This window comes from Platalea leucorodia (assembly GCF_965183815.1).
Source record: "Platalea leucorodia genome assembly, chromosome: 5".
Lineage (NCBI taxonomy): Eukaryota > Metazoa > Chordata > Aves > Pelecaniformes > Threskiornithidae > Platalea > Platalea leucorodia.
The window spans coordinates 85,705,522-85,723,315 of record NC_138827.1 but is presented as its reverse complement, the minus strand read 5'-3'; the positions used below and the strand labels follow the sequence as shown (position 1 = coordinate 85,723,315).

The window sequence follows — 17,794 nt, the reverse complement described above, 5'->3', positions numbered from 1 at the left end:
CAGTTGCCTTTCCACTGTACCTGAGTTGCCAGCTTGTTGCTATTCTTCCTGTTGCTCAGGACCAGTGAGAGAGCGATGGATATAGGAGCAAGTCATGCATTGTGAATAGAGGGGAGGTACATTATGTGCTGAGCTACAGTGCCTCTGCCTTAAAGATGAGGAAAAGTCTTAAAAATACAACTGTTGCCTTTTTACTTTCCTGGTTCTGCCATGGGGAAGGGAAACAGAATCCACTAAAACATGGAAGTAGGATACAGGAAAGGGGACACAAGGCTTCTAACCAGTATCTTCTTCTGCGTTGTCACAGCATGTTGAATACATTCGCATTGACGGCTCCACATCTTCAGCCGAGCGGCAGTCTCTGTGCCAGAAGTTCCAGATCTCGGAGAAGCAGGCTGTGGCTGTCCTGTCCCTCACTGCTGCAAACATGGGCCTGACACTGTCTGCTGCGGACCTGGTGGTGTTTGCAGAGCTCTTCTGGAATCCGGGGGTATGCGTACTGGAGGGGACAGGGGTTGGATGCTCCCTGGAGAGCAGAATATTGGAGCTTTGGAGGAGATGTAATGGGCAAGAGACTTTCTCTAGGGTTTTTCTCTTTCTTTTGCTGATGGCTACTTTTCTGTGCACTCCCAGGTGCCTGGGCTTGAACCAGTGAGGCTGGTTACACAGCTTGCTGGCTGGAGACGATGGTGTGAAAGGGAAACATGCTCCTGTTTCTTAACTTGACAGAGCTCTCAACAATGTGCCCAGCCAAGACCTGAAAGAGTCCATCATCAATGCTCACCCTCTAATTTTGAAAAATGCTCAGTACCTTTTGAGAACCTGGTGCACCAGATTACTTCTTGGCTTAGTCTGCGTTTGAGGATGCAGGTGTTAACAGGATCCAGATGAGAAATAGTCACTAAGCATAAGAAAGGAGATATCCGTGTTCTCTAGTGCTTACACTATTTCGTAGATGTTGCAGCTCTCACTTTATTTTCTTTGTCATGTGTTTACATAAAGGTTTTGATCCAAGCAGAAGATCGGGCACATCGAATTGGACAGACCAGCTCTGTTAATGTTCACTACCTGGTGGCTAAAGGCACAGCAGATGACTACTTATGGTAGGAAGTGAGAAAGACCCTTTGGTTCTCCTGCCACTTGTTTTCACTGTTTGTCACATATGTGATGCAAGGTGCTTAATGTTAGTGCTGCTTTCCACAGCCTGTGAGGGGAGGAGCAATAACTGCCAGTCAGGGCTGCTATGAGCTGGTGACATGGCCTGGCCACAGTGGACATAACTAAGTGGATGACAAGCAGGAGGAATAAAAGTAGTTACCTGATAAAGAAAGGGCTGTTGAGAGAAATTCTGGGAGAGCCGATGCATCTAAAACCTTCACAGCCTCTATATAAGGAGAAGGAATTGTCTTAGATACAGCCCAGAGCATTCGTGTGCTAGGGTACTGGGAAGTGCTGAATACTTTCAAGCAAAGTCAACAGGCACTGGAGATGGTTCAGTGCATTGTGGATCAGGTCTGAGGAGCGATCTGGCTCCTGAGTGCTTGGACAGGGAGCTGTGGAGGAGGACTGCACTGTTGCTTTCCTCTTGCTCTTCAGTGAGCCCTTTGGATGGGTTAAAGAAGTGCTCCTAACCCACCTCTGAAGAGTTGTGGTCTGAGCCTTTTTGGCTGCAGTGAGAGCTATCAGTGGACACTGGTCCTTAGGGCTGGGGAATCTGACATCCTGTGGAACAGGAGGATCTGAGGAATCCTTAGTGCTGCAAGGGAACTGACCTGCAAATGATGAAAAGAAATTATCTACTAGCTGGTTCATTTAAAGTCCAAAACTACGTCTTTATTACCTTGTTTAAAGGAACAAATGAACTAAGTTAACTTGTGCAGTTCCCAGAATATCATGATGGCAAATAATTATAACCCTACAATGCAGGGATCTGGAAACTGATGCATCGCCCACGTTTCATGGAAAGTAGACAGTAATTCTGCCTTTATTTGTGAAATGCTGTCCATGCAGTTGTTAATGCTTAATGGAAAGGAAATACGGCTCTTCAAAGGAGGACAGTGGCATCCTTTTTAAAGGAAAGAAAAAGAATAAGAAGACAAGGCTATTTGGTGAATGCACAATTATGTGCTGTGGCCTTTGCTTCTTTCTAAGTATCCAGTCTGCAGGTGCAGTTGGGACCTCTCGGGCCAGTGATTAATTCTTTCTCCCGCAGTATATTGGGAGATACATCAGCATTTCTAGGGTGTCTCTTGGTGGGGATTACCATTGCTTGCCTCAGAGACTGAACACACAGGCTATTGCGACTCCCTTTAGCTGCATCTTCTTGTTCTGACTTCATACCATTGGTGTTGCCTCAGTCAGCTAGTTTCCCTATTGGATATGTGTGTTCTCCAAATATTTATAGCCTGAAATCCTCTTCTTGTTACTTATTTAAAGTGGATTGATTGATATCCCAAGATAGCATACAGTCATCATAAACAAGAGCAGGACAGGTTAAGGAACTAACAAGCTTTGATTAGTCCCAAGCCATCTTTGTACCCCTGTTATATCTTTTTTTCATCTACACATAGTAAATGAGAGTGTCTTTGCATGATATTTTCTTCCTTTCAGTAATACCTGTTTATCTCTCCTAGGCCGATGATTCAAGGGAAAATCAAAGTGTTGGGGGAAGCTGGTCTTTCAGAAACCAGTTTGTCCAAAACAGCTGAATCCACTAATTACTGCCCTAAGGTAATTGACCTGAAAGAATATCGATGGTCCCTGGGAGAGGCTGAATGGGCTTTGGCTTGTGTACATCTAGATTGGCAGGCTGACCTTACCCCTGTTCTGCCTTTAAGGCCACAGACCAGATTCTCCAACTCCTCCCAGGATCCATGCCTTGACTTGGACTTTCCACAGAGTGTTCCCAAACCTGCTGCATGCAAGGAGACATGATAGCCTCCATAGCATATATATGTCTCTGAGATATATGTATATGTGTGTGTATATATATGTATGTATGAGATATACACACATGTGCACTGTCTCAGGGGGAGTGCCCTCTGATTGTTGCTCACTTTGTTTGTACATGACAATGTGTGTGCAGATTCTGTCTGTTCTAATTTCTCAGCCAGATCCAAAGCAGAAGACCATCTATGACCTTTTCCAGAGGACCTTCTCTGAGAGCAAAGATGACATTGATGAAGTTTTGCTTTTGGAGGCAGCTGATGCTTGCTGTGAGTTTGACTCTGGCAGTGCCTTGCAAGATACAGAAGGAGAGACGTGTTCAGTGAGTTCCCCCAAAAAGCGGCGTATTGAGGATTTTTTAAAAGTGTAATGGTGACAGCAAAAGAGAAGGTGCCTAAGAGGTTTTTTTTATTAAAAGGGAGAAAACAAAAGCAATCAAGTATTATTTTTTGAGTTTTCAAAAATAAAAGACTTCAAGTTTTTTGTATCTCTAGTGCATTTCATCTCAAAGGATGAGAAGGCAATCTGACAGCGTGACAGATGAGCAGCGCACACCTGGCAGCCTGCAGGTTTTGTAGTCCTGGTTTTGCTGGTGACTGAGTGGCCATGGGCAAGTACCATGGTGCTTTGTTTCAGCATGTCAGCTTCCACAATTGTTTTGTTTCAAAAGCAGGTAATGTCTGTCCACAAGGCAGAACTGTTGTGAAAACTAACTTCTTAGTAGCTACAGAGTGCTTTTAACAATCGGTCTTCCATCTCCAAGAATTTTAGCCTGTATTTATAGGAGTCAGTTCACTAGCAAAATTGGGCCCTTGCTTGGGTCACTCACAAACTGGCTCTCTGGTATTCAGTTTGGCAGTGAGGAGAAAAGATCCAGACAGATCTTGATGTTTTGTGGAGGTGGGGGAGAGGAGGGAGAGCCCCAGATTTTTATCCGTGCAGAGCAGTCAGTACCTTGAAACTAAGCAGTATAACTGTCTGCCGGGTGTGTATTGCCTGTGAGGCAAATGTCTGCCTGAGCACACTGATCTCTGGCCTCATCTGCTGAATCTTAGGACCTGCTCCATGGCACGTGCTTCTTGTCTCAGTGGAGGGTGAAGCTTGTGCTGACTGCCAGGAATTAAGCCTGGCTGCTCAGGAAGGGGGGGGTGTATGTTTTCTTCAAGACTTGAGACTGATTTCCACAGATCAGTGAGGAGAGGGGGACATGTGCGGACTTTTGTTCTCTTTTTGTAAGAAACTGATTCTGGACTGAGCTGTTCAAATAAAAAGTTGTTTTAAGTTGTGGTTCCCAAGCTTTTGGTACTTTTTCTGTTTTAGAATTTCATGTCCCATTTGGACCTTAAGCTTGAGAAATACATGATGCAGTGGAAATATTAGTGGTTTTTTTAAATATTTACAATAGCTAGGATAGGATAGGTCTTTCTGGGGACACTTCCTTTTGTCCTTTCTAAAACGCATCAACTTTCAAACGGGAAACTCCCATGATACTTGCTTATAGATGAATCAACAACTACTTGCATAAGACATTTAGGCTGGTACCCTAGGACCTGTTATTTGCTCCCATTACAGCTCTGTGCAGGTTACACTGAGAATGCCAAAAGCAGCACTGTTGCTTGATGCAGTGATGAAAATACCTGTTTTTGATTTGTGGTAGTCTCAATCATCGTCTCAGCCCTGTGTCCTGGGAGACCTGAACTCCCAGCCTCGGTGCCACCTGAGCAAAACCGCTCTTTGGGTCCTTTCAGGAGCTTGTGACACATTTGCTGTCCCTTGGGCGTGGCCTGATTCCACTTCACGGCGGTGGTGCCTCTGCAAAAACTCTAGAGGCCACTTTTGATGTGGGCCTGATGTAAAGGCAAATGGCTCTGTTTATCACAACTGATCTTTTCAGGCATCTCTGGCTGGTTTTCATATTCTTGTGTATTATTGGCAGTGTGGCATAGTGTGATCCCAAATCAATGTCTTTCACGCTTCTGGTCTTAGTACTTAAAAATAGTTGGAAATGGGGTAGTGTTAAGCAAATGTGACCAGGGAGTACAGGAGAAGGTGTAATTTCACAGAGTTACCAGTTAGCTATGTTTTACAGCCATAATCTCTAGCGAAGGGTGGGGGAAAAGAAAACTCAAGGCTTACATTTAGCTTCTGGAGGCCAGGAGCTAACATGCTGCGCAGGCAGCGTGCTTGGCTGTGTGCAGATACCAGACACTGACAAAAAGCCCTCTCTTCCATGGTCGAGGACAAAAAAGTTTGTGCTAGAAGATCAACCTGATAATAACTGGGACATTTTTTCCTGCTTCGAAGGGTTTGATTATCGCGTTTTCAGCAAGTGTCATGGAAATGCCCTACAGGCTGTGTATGCAATTGACTTGCTTTTCATTCATGCCTGCAGAAGGTGCTTTGGTGCATGTGCAAGTGAAGAGGATCCTGTGACTGGCCAACTGGAGGAAATGCTTTATCTCTGGATTCGAGATGGAGAGCTAAACATCATTTCTCTTGCTCCAACAGCAGACCAGGAGATAAATACACGCTTTTCGACATTTTTAAATGTCTGTCTTCTTGAACACAGGGTATTTAATCTGTTTCTAGGACACGTGATCTTTCTACTTGCAGAGAGAGTTGTTCTGAGTAAGGGGTGAGAAATGTTGCTGCCTGCCTACTGAAAAAAAAAAGGAAGACATTATTTGTGTACCCATATTGTCGTGTCCTGTAGGAGTAATTCTCTTCCTCCGTGTAAGGCTACAGCTACTTCAAAATAGTATTTTTCTGAAATCTGCTGAAAGTACCCTTGGAGAATTCTGCTTCTCATAAACTCAATTTATCTTATCCATATATTGATAAATCCCAGCCCTGTTAGAGGAATGCTAGGTGTACTCTTTCTTTGTTAGGGCCCATAAAATCTCAGCTGGTTTGCTGCAGAGTTACAAAGGCTCTTCAAGTACACTCGAGATTCGCTTTATCCTTACTAAATGAAAAAAGGGGAGAAGAATCTTGCAGGAAAGTGCTTTTAGTCATTACATCAAGGGATTGGAAAGACTGTGCAGGCCTTAGCCCAATTACACTATTAGTGTGTCATTAATATGATGAGGAGGTGGTTGGGAGGCTGCCAGCCGGCTCAGACAGGATCTCCAAGGCTTGCTGATGAGAATTTGTACAAGGTAGCGTGCAGGTTGCCAGCGAGACCCACGGGCAGGCTCTGGAACACGCAGTGCTCTTGGGCACTCTTACACCTGCCCATCGAAGATGGTATAACTAACGTTTTGGCATTATCTAAAGCCCAATAGAGCAAAGGGAAGGACCTATCTTACTGGATCTTGGAGCATCTTACTGTGACTGGTTACCTGCTTGTACACCTGTGTCTGCTCTCACCCTTGCTAGAGAAAGGCATGTTTTCAGGAAGGTTGCCAAACCAGGAACAACAGAAAAAAGTACACGAACAATAAAATGGAGCAGTTTGAACTAAGTCTTCAGTACGTGAAGCTGGCCAGCCTGGGGCGTGCAGAAGAGTTCGAGGGGGTGGACTGTCGAGGCAAGGCTTTTGGAGCTGTGCTGGCCTGTCGGCGTCCATCCATCTTCTCAGTCACTTGGAAACGTTTATTTTGGCAGTGCTGGGAATGGCTGTTGTCTGAGGGGCTGGGTTTGGTTGTTGGCCGAGCTGTCTGTAATACTGGTAGATGAAGGATATGACCACGTGCTGTACTGTCACAGTGAACTTTAACTCTGTAGGTACAGACTGGAGAATAGCAGGATGTGTTGGCTGAGTTGTTGGGGTTTTTTTGTTTTGTTTTTTAACCAAATAGTCACAAAGCAGCCAAAGGAACTTCTTATTTTTTCTTTTTTTTTTCTTCTATTTAATATATTGGTATCAAAGGCGTATCCTGTGAGTCATCATTATGATGAGGATTGGGAAAGGGCAAATACATTCCTAGGATATAGCAAATAAGATTTTGACTCAACAGAGGGAGATACAAATGCCATTGCCTAAAGCCCTGCTGAGCTCTCGCCTGGAACAGGGCACTGGCCCACCAGCTCCTGGGAGGACCTGCTCGGGCGGGAGGAGAGCTTGCAGGAATGATGGAGGAACGGGGAGCCTGCCATGACAGAGGGAATTAAAAATGTGGGTGTTCAAACCCTCAAAGCAAGAGCCAAGAGGGGATGTGGCGTCTGTCCACGAGCGTCTCTGAAAGTACGGGCCCCAGCCAGGGAAAGGTTAACGTAGCGGCAGGGTATGCTCTCATCATTAATTCCCTATTAATTAAATAGACTGCAAATGAAGAGGAGGGCTGTCATGGCTCAAGAAAGCTGGGGCGGGCATGGGGCTGTCCCAGGAGGAAAAGCACCCGCAAAAAGTACGCGGGGCTGGTTTCTCCAGGTGGGCTGGGCAGCCCCGGCTCCCTCCCGGCCGGAGGGGATGCGCTGCAGCTGGCTCTGCGCGTTAAAAAGCTCTCGGGCTAACGCGATTGGATTTCTTAATGGAGGTTAATGGGTGTTAATCCTGTTACGAGCATCGCAGCTCAGCGGTGTTGGTACACGTTTCGTGTACCCTCCCGGGTCCGGGCCTCGCGCTTTGCCGCTGGTGGCGGAGGCGTCCGGGGGCCCCGTCCGGGTGCCGGGAGTCCACCCCCCGGCAGCATGCGGGGGCTTTCGTGGCTGCTTGTCTCCACACTGGATGACCCCAAGGAGAGCGGGTAGATGCCGCGGTTGCACCTGATCGGCTTATCTTGAAACCTCTGGGTTTAGGGCTAAGATGAGAATTCATCCTCATTGATTTATATATAATATATATAATATATATAATTTTTTCTTACCCCTTCTGTGGCTCCGGTCTGGTTTGCTGTTACTTTTTAAATTGACATCTACCTGCTACTTATTCTCTTTGAAAATGAGGTGAGTGAATGTAACTGCTCCATCTCCTTTCCTGGTGTGACCTCCTTGGGTGGAAATCCAGGAATCTGAGCTCTCGCGCTACCTCTCCCCTCCGGTGCTGCTGGGGCTGACGTGCCGCTCGGGTTTCACACTCGTGCATGATGTTTTCTGAGCGATGCATCATCTTCCGCCGTCAGGCTGCAGCTGCGGTCCGGTCTGTGTGCTTCAGGCTTGAGAGAACCCTGTTGTCGCGGGATAAAGGTACCGAATAGGCAGCGCGACCATAGAGCTACGCACCACCGCGGTGCAGAGAGGCCCACTCCGAGTCCCATCCGCTCCACGCTCCGTCGCCCATCCCCATCACTTCCGGCGGCGACGGCTCATACTGCGCCTGCGCATTGGCCATTTCTCTTTCAGCGTCGGCGCCGGGCAGGAAGATGGTGAGTGGGGCCGGGGCGCCGCGGCCCATCCGCCGCCATCCGCCCCGGGGCCGCCGCCCTGAGGGCCCGGGGCACGGCGGGTGGCAGTGCGGAGCCCGCTGCGGGTCCGGCACGGAGCGGGAGGGCCTGCGGGCCGGGCGCCTGTGTGGGCTCTGCCCCCGAGCAGGACCCGTTCCCCCGGCTGGGCTGCGAGAGGGGCTCGCTGCCGCCGGGGTGGCCTGGGGGAGATGGCCGAGCGAGGGGGACGGCAGGCCGCGGGGGGCGGTGGGGAGACGCTGGAAGACCGAACGGGCGTCCCGGGAAGAGGCCGGGCCCGGGTGCCCAGCGGACTGCCGCAGCGGGAGCTGGGAGGCCGCGGCAGCCTGCGCCTCTCGCCCTTCCGTAGCTCATGCCCCGTGTGCGACGTCGGGGTGAGGCGTTGGCCGGCTGCGGCGCTGCCTTGGAGCGCCGGGCGCTTTGCTGTGTCAGGAGAGGGCAGCTGCCGAGGAGATGGCAAGCTCCGTAAAGCTGAAGCTTGTTCTGGTTTGCCTCCCAACAGGCTAAGCGCACCAAGAAGGTTGGGATTGTGGGTAAATATGGTACCCGTTACGGTGCGTCCCTTAGGAAAATGGTGAAGAAGATTGAAATTAGCCAGCATGCCAAGTATACCTGCTCCTTCTGCGGCAAGGTGAGAGACGGCCTTCCCTAAAAAGGTCATTAAAAATAACTTTGTTATTGGTGCTAGAAATGCAATTTGATGCTTCGGTAATTTTTCTACTGAAGAGAGAACTAGTTTTGAGACAGTGATTAGTTTATTGTGAGCTTTAGGCTACTGTCAGAATCCCTGATAAAATAAAGAGAGTTAGTAGACATTTCACATGCATGTTTAGTGATACTTAAATGAAAACAAACATAAATGACATTTCATTATACAAGATAGTGAGAAATGTTGCCATACTATACGTTTTAGGTATCTAATAAAAAGACTTGACAAAAACAACACACTTGTTATCCTGATAATTAAGTCATACCTTGGGCTTTTTCTTTTTTTTTCCTTCAGTAACTTTGCAGCTTGCCTGGAGGAGGAAGAGAGCTTGCTTTTCCCACTTAAAACTTTTGATTGCGGTTGCTTGCTTATATTTGTGTGCTGTATAACTCTGGATGGGGAAGAATTTCTGATAAATAATCTTATCTGCTCATGCAAAATTCATTTTTAAATCTGTTTTTTGACAGTTTGAGAGGCCCATCAGCTTGTGCTTTGCCCAGATAATTTTTATTGATATCTGTAAAATAGGTATCTTTTTAAGTGGATGAAAATTTTAAAAATATTTACTTTTTGTTTCGTTGGTTGGTTAGTGTTTTTCTCATGTGAAGTGAGAATGTTGATAACCCCACTTGCAGAGCTGCCTAAATCCAGTACAGGTATAGGTAAATGCGGTGTCATCTTTGCAGGGCGATAGAGACTTGCCCAGGTGAAAGGAGCTCAGTACCCACCACTCGCTCTTCAGATGCTATTCAAAGGGGGTCCAGTTTAGAGGGGTCTTGGGATGTCCAGAGAGCCCTAGTAATAGCGGTGTTACATTGGTCATCAAACCAGGTGAGAATCTTGGTTACTGTGACCAATGTAACTCCTTAGTATTTTTCTCCTTCAAAAAGAGCCGAATTTTTGATGATGCACGTAGGAATGACCCACTTTATATCTGAATAAAAAAGTGTTTCAGAAGGACTTTCTTTGTTCTGAAGAATCTGAATAAAAACATTCCCTGATCCTTGCCTGTCTTAACTAGGCTTATAGGTAGTGCTGTGGTGTGATGCTGAAGTCCTCGCCTGAAGTTTGTTCTTTGGCTTTTTCAGCTGATGGAGAGTGCATTTTTTTTTTCCTTTTATTACAGACCAAAATGAAGAGGAAGGCTGTGGGTATCTGGCACTGTGGATCCTGCATGAAGACAGTTGCTGGTGGTGCCTGGACTTACAAGTAAGGAAATGAAGAAGCTCCTATCAGTATTTATTCTCACATAGCTGAAACATAATACAGCTTTTTTTTTAGTCTACTAGCCATTAAGTAAACCTGTCTCGAGTTAGTGATATGTGGGGTTTTTTTGCCTGCATTGTTAAAATCTGATTGGAATGGATCAAATTGGATTTGATTGCTATTCTTTCCGGTATCTGTTGTGCAGCTTCTGAGAATATTGTATTTGATCCATCATATTACTGCTGCTGGTTTCGGTGGGTCCCTCCAAAATTTCTTTATCTCTCTGGGCTTTATCAAAGCAGTTGTTTTATTCTTCAAAAATGCAAGCTCTGCATCTTTTCCCAAACTTTAAATAAAGAAATTGAAACATCTGCAAATCCTGAAACAAATATTTTCATTTAAGTAGTCTCTTTTGTGCCTTGGCTGTAGTAGCGTTTCTTACTGGAGATGTGAACTGCAGTTGTTGCTTGTACGAGGTATTATGCTTAGGCCCTTTTTTTTGTGATGTTGGAAGAAAAGGATCAACGAGGGTGGCTCGTTCATCCAGCCGTCTCGGGGTGGAATGAACTGTATGGATGACCCCTGACAGATGTCCCTCCGACCTATTCTAAAAGAGCTTCAACAGCTTCTAATAAATTATGCCTCTGAGCTGGGGATTAATTTTCCTTCCTTGATTCTTTTGACTGTATAAAAATTTTAGCTGCGTAAGGGAACTCTCACCTCTTCTTTCAAAGCCTAAGCAGCATTTTTTTGTGATTACTACCCTAGCCTTTTCAGTTCAGAGACACAGATACAATAGGCAAAACCAGGTTTACTCCAGGGAACATGATTTCCATGTTTTGTTTTTATATTAAAAGTATTGAATCATTATAATCCTTATTGTGATGGTGCCCTCGCTTACTCCCTTTCTTTACTTTCCTTCCCCCCCAATTCTGGTAGAAGACACTGTTGTCCCACGCATGACAGTCGCTAGGAATTTGAGCCCATGCGCTTGTGCATGTAGTCGACGCATGACTGTATAATTTGGGTTGAGATGTAGCTTGTGAAGTTGCGTGTGCTTCTGTAGACAAAGGCCTACGCTTCGTTGTCATGAAAATCAAAGTGGAATTAGCCTCCTGTTGACAATGCAATCAGGCGATAACTATTTGACATGATTAGCGCTTTCTCCAAAAAATAACATTGGCGCGGGTTGTTCTACTGCCACGTGCGGATGACTCTGCTTCTTCTTCCAGTACCACCTCTGCAGTGACAGTCAAATCTGCGATCAGAAGACTGAAGGAATTGAAGGACCAGTAGAAGCTACGTTCTCCTTGTGAAACATCCATTTTTCCACTGTCAAGATCTGTCCTTTTAACAATAAAAAGGTGATAATGGAGTTGGAATCATGTCCGTCTTTCTGCAAAAAGTCCTGTCTGTCTTTCTGTACTGTATTTATAAGTAGAGACATTAGTAGCTCTATCCAGTAGTTGAGTGGCTCTTGTTACTGATGAAGCCATTAAAAACCACTTTTCCTTTCCAGTTAATTGCGTACTTTGTTGCTTAAATGCGCTGAGGTGAATCTGAGGAAAGCTTAAATAGCTTGAAGAAGCCTGGCACATCTTGCGATGTCTTTCATGTCTGTGCCTTGAGGAATAGCGTGGAGCTCTGTGAGTGGAGGAATGGACAGATGTAAGGGGGGAGGAGAGAACATGCAAAACATCGCTCTGCCGCTTCCCATTTGCCTTTGAGGAGGGCTCAGGGGAGTAGGGTGTGTGCTGCAAGACGGAGAGAAAAAAAAAAAGGCATCATGACTGGCTTGGGGGCAGAGATTGGAATGGTAAAAGAGCAGCTATCATCCTCTGTTGCTGGCTGGTGCCGCTTTATTTTCCAGTGCCAGCTACAGACAGTTGCTTACTGCAGCCTGTAGCATGGTGGTGCGTGCAGATCTCGAGGTCAGTCTGCCTGAACGTGCCCTGTGTCTTGCTCTTCCTAGGTCCGATAGCGGGCTGCCGTGTCTGTCTGTTCAAGTTCCCTAATCCGTACCAAGTTGCAACAATAAAATCTTGGGTGAACTGGGACATTCAATCTTGAAGGAAAAGCTGCTGTTTGAGTTAATAATTTCCTCCAAATCATCTCTGTAGACCTCCAAGCTTAAGATGCTGGAACATTTTTTATGGTCTGTTTTGTCAGGTGAGTTTCAATGTGGTTTGAGGTTTGTTTTTGTCTGGACTGCAGCACCTTTCCTGTCCTCAGGTCAGAAAAGACAAGTCTTGGTAATAACCTTGATAGCTGCTGGAAGAAAACCAGTTAGCAGGTAGCATGTGGTTGCTTGCTCTTGCTCCAGCTTAAGCTTTAAATGGATTCAGGTGGTGATGAGCTATGGCAATAATGTCATTAAGGAGCCTGGCGTCTTCGAAAGAGATTCAGAACTGGATCTAAGCAGGAACCTTTTCCCCAGCTGCAAAATGTCTGTGGCTCAGAAGTTTGACTGCAGTGGCCCTGAACTTGTTTCCTAAACTTTTTTTTTTTTAATTCAGTGCTCTAAACTTCCCTTACTAAAGTGAATTTGTGTGTTCAGGTATCCAGTGTCGGTCATACCAACCTGCCTATCCTTCATGTCACCTCCCAGCAGTGACGAGGGTCATTCCCTGGGCCGCAGGCAGTCTGCCTTCTGGGAGAGAGATCACTGCCCGCCTCTGCATTGACAGCCTCGTTCTGCCTGTAGCGCAGGGTGGAAGAGCGGTGTGACAGGTGGGACGTGGAGGTGGCAGTGGGGGACTCTCCTTAGCAGCAGTGGCTCATTTTTGTGTATGCAGATGAGCCCTGTCAGAGCCGCCTGCCCATGTGTCTTCTGTTACAGCAGGGTTACGAAGGAAACCTGTGGGTTCAAGAAACCCCTAGCTCCACTCTGTCTCATTTTTGGGGCTGCTTTTCTTACATGACATGCCCAGAGCAGCTTCTCTAGGTACTTGTCAGACCTCCCAGCTTAGTCCTGGGCACTGCTCTTGCTGGTCCTGCTAACCAGCTTGCTTGGGGTGCCATCTCCAAGCTGCCTTGAACTTTCTTTTCAGTTAAGATGTTTCTGCTCCCTTGGGGATGCCTTGCGCACTGGTGTGTGGATAGCTGGAACAGCTCAAGGAGCCAGCTTTTCTCCTGCTGGCTGCTGCCTCCACTGAAGGTGAGGTGCATGGTGTGTGAGGATGGCTCGTGCTACTGTGAGGATCTCTGCTGCCTGAAAAACAGCTGCTGGCCTGCCTCAGTGAATTTATTAAGGGGTGCTGCCCCTGGCTTTGGCTTGCCTTCCTATGTAGGTTTATGAAGTGCTGTGGTCCAGGAGCTGCTTTGCAGATAATGGAGCTATCCTTTAGGGAAACAGCAAGAAGGAAGGGTTGGGGAGCTGGTATAGACTGGATGTCCAGAAACAGCTCTGTGTCCCGCTTGGAACTCCAGGAAAAAGGGTGAAGCAGTTGAGGGAAGTCGCTCCAATTGCCAGCTTACACAGAGATGAGTGAGCTCCGAAGATAGTGGCCACACATCTGTGCTTCACCTTGGGAGAGTGCTTTTGAGAAGGTTTCTGAGCAATGACAACACTTCTTAAACTGCATCAAAATAAAGACAGCTTCCATTATGCTGAAGGGGTCTTCATGTGAGCCCTTTTGTTGGGAAATGGTGACGAAACTACGTGAGCACTGATTACTTCACTTGCTACTTCATTGTGTGAAAGCCGTTGGTGGTAAAACACTTGATGTGCTTGGGGGGGGGCGGTTCCCCTGGTGATGTGGCTGTACAGCTCTGCCTCTAGAAGGGGCTCTGAGGGGCTCGGCTTGCTCTGGAGGTCTGTGTTTCTACAGCCAGGGGAGGCAGGGGAGGCCTGACAGCTTGGAAACAGCAGCCCAGCATCCTGGGCGGTGGGCTTGAGGATGGGAGGGGGAAATGCTGTTTTCAGTGAAGCTGCAGAAGAGGTCCAAAACTCCAGCACCACCTGCACGAGGTGTTCCTACTGGGCCAAAACTTCGCAGGGATCTGCAGTGATACAGGGGCCACAGATGTGGCTCATCTGCCACAGGAATGTCACTGCTGTGCCTCAGTCATCTGCTAGGGAAAAGTACAGCTCAGTCCTTGGGACAGCTGCAGGTGTCCCCTGGTTAAACGTGTCCTCCTCTCTTCTGGACTTCTTGAGCTGCTAAAACCAGGTGTAAGCAGCAAGCTGGTGAGCATGCTCCTGGCAAATTCAGATTTACCTGCAGTCTCAAAGCCTTGTAGCTGGCTGTGACAGCTGCTGTGTGGAGCTGTGTGTTGCCAGCTCTCGCTGCCTTTACAAGCAGGATAGTGGTGGTCTGCATATTGCCTTTTATTCCTGACTCAGTGTGCTCGGGTCACGTTTCCATGTCCCTCTCCCCTCCCAATTCTGGGTGCTGAGATATGTTGATATCCCAGGGTGATTGCACAGGTATCTTATCTAAGGTGACTTCTACTCCTGCTGAGGAAGTTATTAATTACCTTTGGGATTAATATTTGCAGAGAGTGGAAGCTGGGCGGGGTTCAAATAGGAAGAGAAGAGAAGGATGTGGGACGATGTGTTTGATCTGGACCGCGTGGTCCTACCTGCGTCCCTGCATGGGCTGCATCCGCAGAGCCCCTGGGCTTGTTTTCTCCCAAGAGCACGGTGGCACCTGGCCTGTTCCTCACCGGAGGGGTTTTGTGCTGGTGAACCTTCAGGGCTGCCAGTTCGGCACGTTTCCCCAAAGCGAGAGCGGGGAGGGCAGGAGGAGGAAGGATGCCGTGGTCAGGGCGCTGTCAGCAGGCAATGCTGCGAGCGACCAGCGGGCGACACTGCTGCTCGGTCTTGCAGGGCTGCTGCTTGGCTGCATCTCCTCAGCTTGCCTTCCCATCCCGGAGACAGGCTCTGCTCACCTGTATGCCTACTAGAGCTTCTTGGCTCAGTGTTTCATGCTTTCCCCCTAAAACAGACCGTAACGGTGATTTTAGACTGAAACAAGGGTCTGTGCCAAAAGAGGTAAGGACATAGGAATAGGAATGGGGAGGTTGGAGACGGATGTTTTGTGGTTACTTTTCAATTCTAACAGAGCTGAATTTTTCTTGTTGCTCTGTCCAAACCCTGTATATCTCCTAGGAGAATTTTTTGTATCAACAGTTATGTGATTTGGCCAGGTGATCCTCAAAATTTGTTATTTCCTCTGGGAATCGAGGATGAAAACAGGAATTCTTAGCAATTTTACTTACTGCTTTCAGTATAGTTGTTGTTGAGCCTCAGTCAGGAACTTGGAAAGAGTTGTCTTAGGTGCTGTAGAAGCAGAGAGCAAAGTGCTGGCACCTGTCTTGGAGGCTGTGAGCTTATGGCAGCGTCTGACCCTTCTGGATTGCTACAGCTGTGGGAATTAGAGGAGAGTTTGATGGAAACGGAGACTTTGGATCTGACTGACTGTTCTGTAGATGTGGCTGAGCAGGTTGGTTGATCTTGGTTGCTTTTGAAGAGCAGGCGGGAAGGGGACCTCTTTCTCAGAGCAATCTATCAGTCCCATGGGATATTTATGCTGGATCAAGAATATAACCCAAGGGGATGGTGGCTGTAATCAGAGAGGCATTTCAGGAGCCCAAAGGAACTTGGAAACCAAAGACTGAAAGAACTTGGGGCAGCTGTCCTCATTCTGGTTTCTCTGTTAAGCGTTTACCTGCTTCCAAAAGAAAATTGCTTTGGTTTTACCCCATTTGTGCTTCCTGCTCCCTCCTGCTCATGGACAGCCTGTTTGTTCGGTAGGGGATGGTGATACTAATCCTTGGGGGCACCATTTGTGTCTGTATTGTGCCACACATTAAAGAGTATTGGGGCCTAGGGCTCATGGGGATGAGAAACCTCAGCCTCAGGCGTTGTTTGTCCCTTTTGTGCGTCCTGGCTTAAAGGCGGTGTGGACTCAGCCCATGTGCAGGTACTCCCTTTTGGCTTTGTGTCTTACTTGGGGATTTGACTGTAATAGAGCCTGACAGGTATAAGCGATGGGCACCATGTTTTCAGGAGTCTGTCCTTACTGTATGATTGGCTGCCTTCATCCTTGTGCAAGATCAAGTGCTGCCCATTGCCTTCCTGAGCTTCTTCATGCCTCTTCTTCCATGCTGCCTCCCAGGGAGATTCCCAACAGTGCTTCAGAAACAAGAGCAACGAATGCAGGTGAGTTACCTTCCTGGGGCAGATACACCCCGTCCTGGGAAATTTTTCTAGGTCTCTCCCTAGCAAGAAAAGAGCTTTAGTGATGAAGTTTATTGCTGGCTTTGCAGCTCAGAGCGTTGGCCAATGAGAGAATCAGCCAGGACTGGGGAATGATGTGAGTGCCACTTTAACGAGCTGCGAGTCACCATCTGATTTTACATATTGTCCCAGCTTTGAGCTGCTGCTCACCTCACCTGAATGCTCACCAGCTCCCTTTGCGGAAACAGCATCGCAGAGCTCGTGGTCCAGCTCCCATGAAAGAAGCGGGCAGGCAGCATGCCTCTGCTTCCCAGCAATGCAGCATGGCTCACAGCTTTTCTTGGAGAAACGATTCCTCAAAGGATGCTACAAAGTGATACACAGTGGCATAAGACTGTATTTCCAATGGCTCAGGGTGACAGAGAATCGCCTGCTTGAAACCAGCCCCAGTGCTCTGGAAGTAGGCAGTTGCCATCGGTAACATATCCTTCCTCCAAGTATTCGATCCTTAGCGGATGTCTTTTGAGGCATGGAGTGTGGCGGAGTTGTGGATATGCCTCAGGTGCCCTTATTAGATGCCTGGATGCATTTTGAAAATGGCTGCTTAGAAAATGTCTAATTGCTATTCCACATATTCAAAGTGTTTTTTTCTCTTGACAAGGCTTTGGCATGCCTTGGATTGCTAAATATACTTTCCTCTTGCAAATTCTTGGCAGGAATCTTTGTAAGGAATCACGCCAAGCAGTCTCTTCAAATGTTAACAAGCTCATCGGTGTGGCTTTCCCAGCGCAGGGTTTGTGCTCTTTTTTTTTTTTTTTTCCATCCCCCCTTCCCAAAAAAACCCCAACCCTTCTCCTTTCTGTACAGTGCTGCTCTGAGCATATGAACTATGGCAGCTCTGCACGAAAGGATTTTTCTAACCAGAGCTAAAAAAAGTGCTTGTTTGGTGTTCAGCAGTTTGGTGTCACTGCCCTGCTCAGCCTTCTGGGGCTCCTGTTGAGCTGGAAGTTTGGGTTTTGGGGTGCTTCTGGAAAACCTAATCCATTTCCTCTGCTCTTTTGCAGTGTCTTACTTTTTCCTGTTTTTAGCAAGTTGGACTGTATCCTTGCAGGGCAATCATAGATTTGATGTCTTCCTTTCAGTAGCCTATTAGCAAGTGAACGAGGCTGTCGTGCTCCCCTTTTGTCCCGTCCCCCCCCCCGCCCTCCCCCAGTGCTTATACTGGTGTAGAAGCAGCCCCGGAGCTGGTGCCTACAGCCAGGCAGGGACCCACAGACCTGCAGGTCAGAGCTTCAGGCCCAGGCTGCCTCTCTGCCTCTGCCCCAGGCAAAGCGCAGTGCCACTCTGGCATCTTAAACTGCCAAAGCAAAGAAAGGTGGGAGAAGCCAGTGCAGCATCGCCAAAACC

At 47.5% G+C, this 17,794-nt stretch overlaps 2 protein-coding genes across 7 annotated transcripts in view; both read left to right on the top strand.

Moving 5' to 3' along the window:
* The window catches only part of SMARCAL1 (SNF2 related chromatin remodeling annealing helicase 1), a 43,059-nt gene extending 34,947 nt beyond the window's left edge, over nt 1–8,112 (top strand). The window contains exons 14-18 of one of the 6 annotated variants that reach the window (XR_014228255.1): nt 308–490; nt 1,003–1,103; nt 2,634–2,730; nt 3,110–3,619; nt 8,010–8,073. Coding sequence is in view for 5 of the 6 variants with exons in the window: in XM_082312718.1 (XP_082168844.1) it covers nt 308–490; nt 1,003–1,103; nt 2,634–2,730; nt 3,110–3,316 (588 nt within the window). In the remaining variant the exon portion in view is untranslated. Of the gene's footprint in view, nt 1–307; nt 491–1,002; nt 1,104–2,633; nt 2,731–3,109; nt 6,010–8,009 lie in introns of those variants that run through there. The other 5 variants (XM_082312717.1, XM_082312719.1, XM_082312720.1 and 2 more) reach the window with 5 other exon arrangements.
* Nucleotides 8,113–8,177: 65 nt separating this feature from the next.
* On the top strand, nt 8,178–11,721 carry RPL37A (ribosomal protein L37a). Its single transcript, XM_082312722.1, has 4 exons — nt 8,178–8,252; nt 8,791–8,919; nt 10,124–10,206; nt 11,436–11,721. Exons 1-4 carry the CDS (start codon nt 8,250–8,252, stop codon nt 11,497–11,499), a joined length of 279 nt encoding a protein of 92 aa, XP_082168848.1. The 5' UTR covers nt 8,178–8,249; the 3' UTR covers nt 11,500–11,721.
* The last annotated feature ends 6,073 nt before the right edge of the window (nt 11,722–17,794 follow it).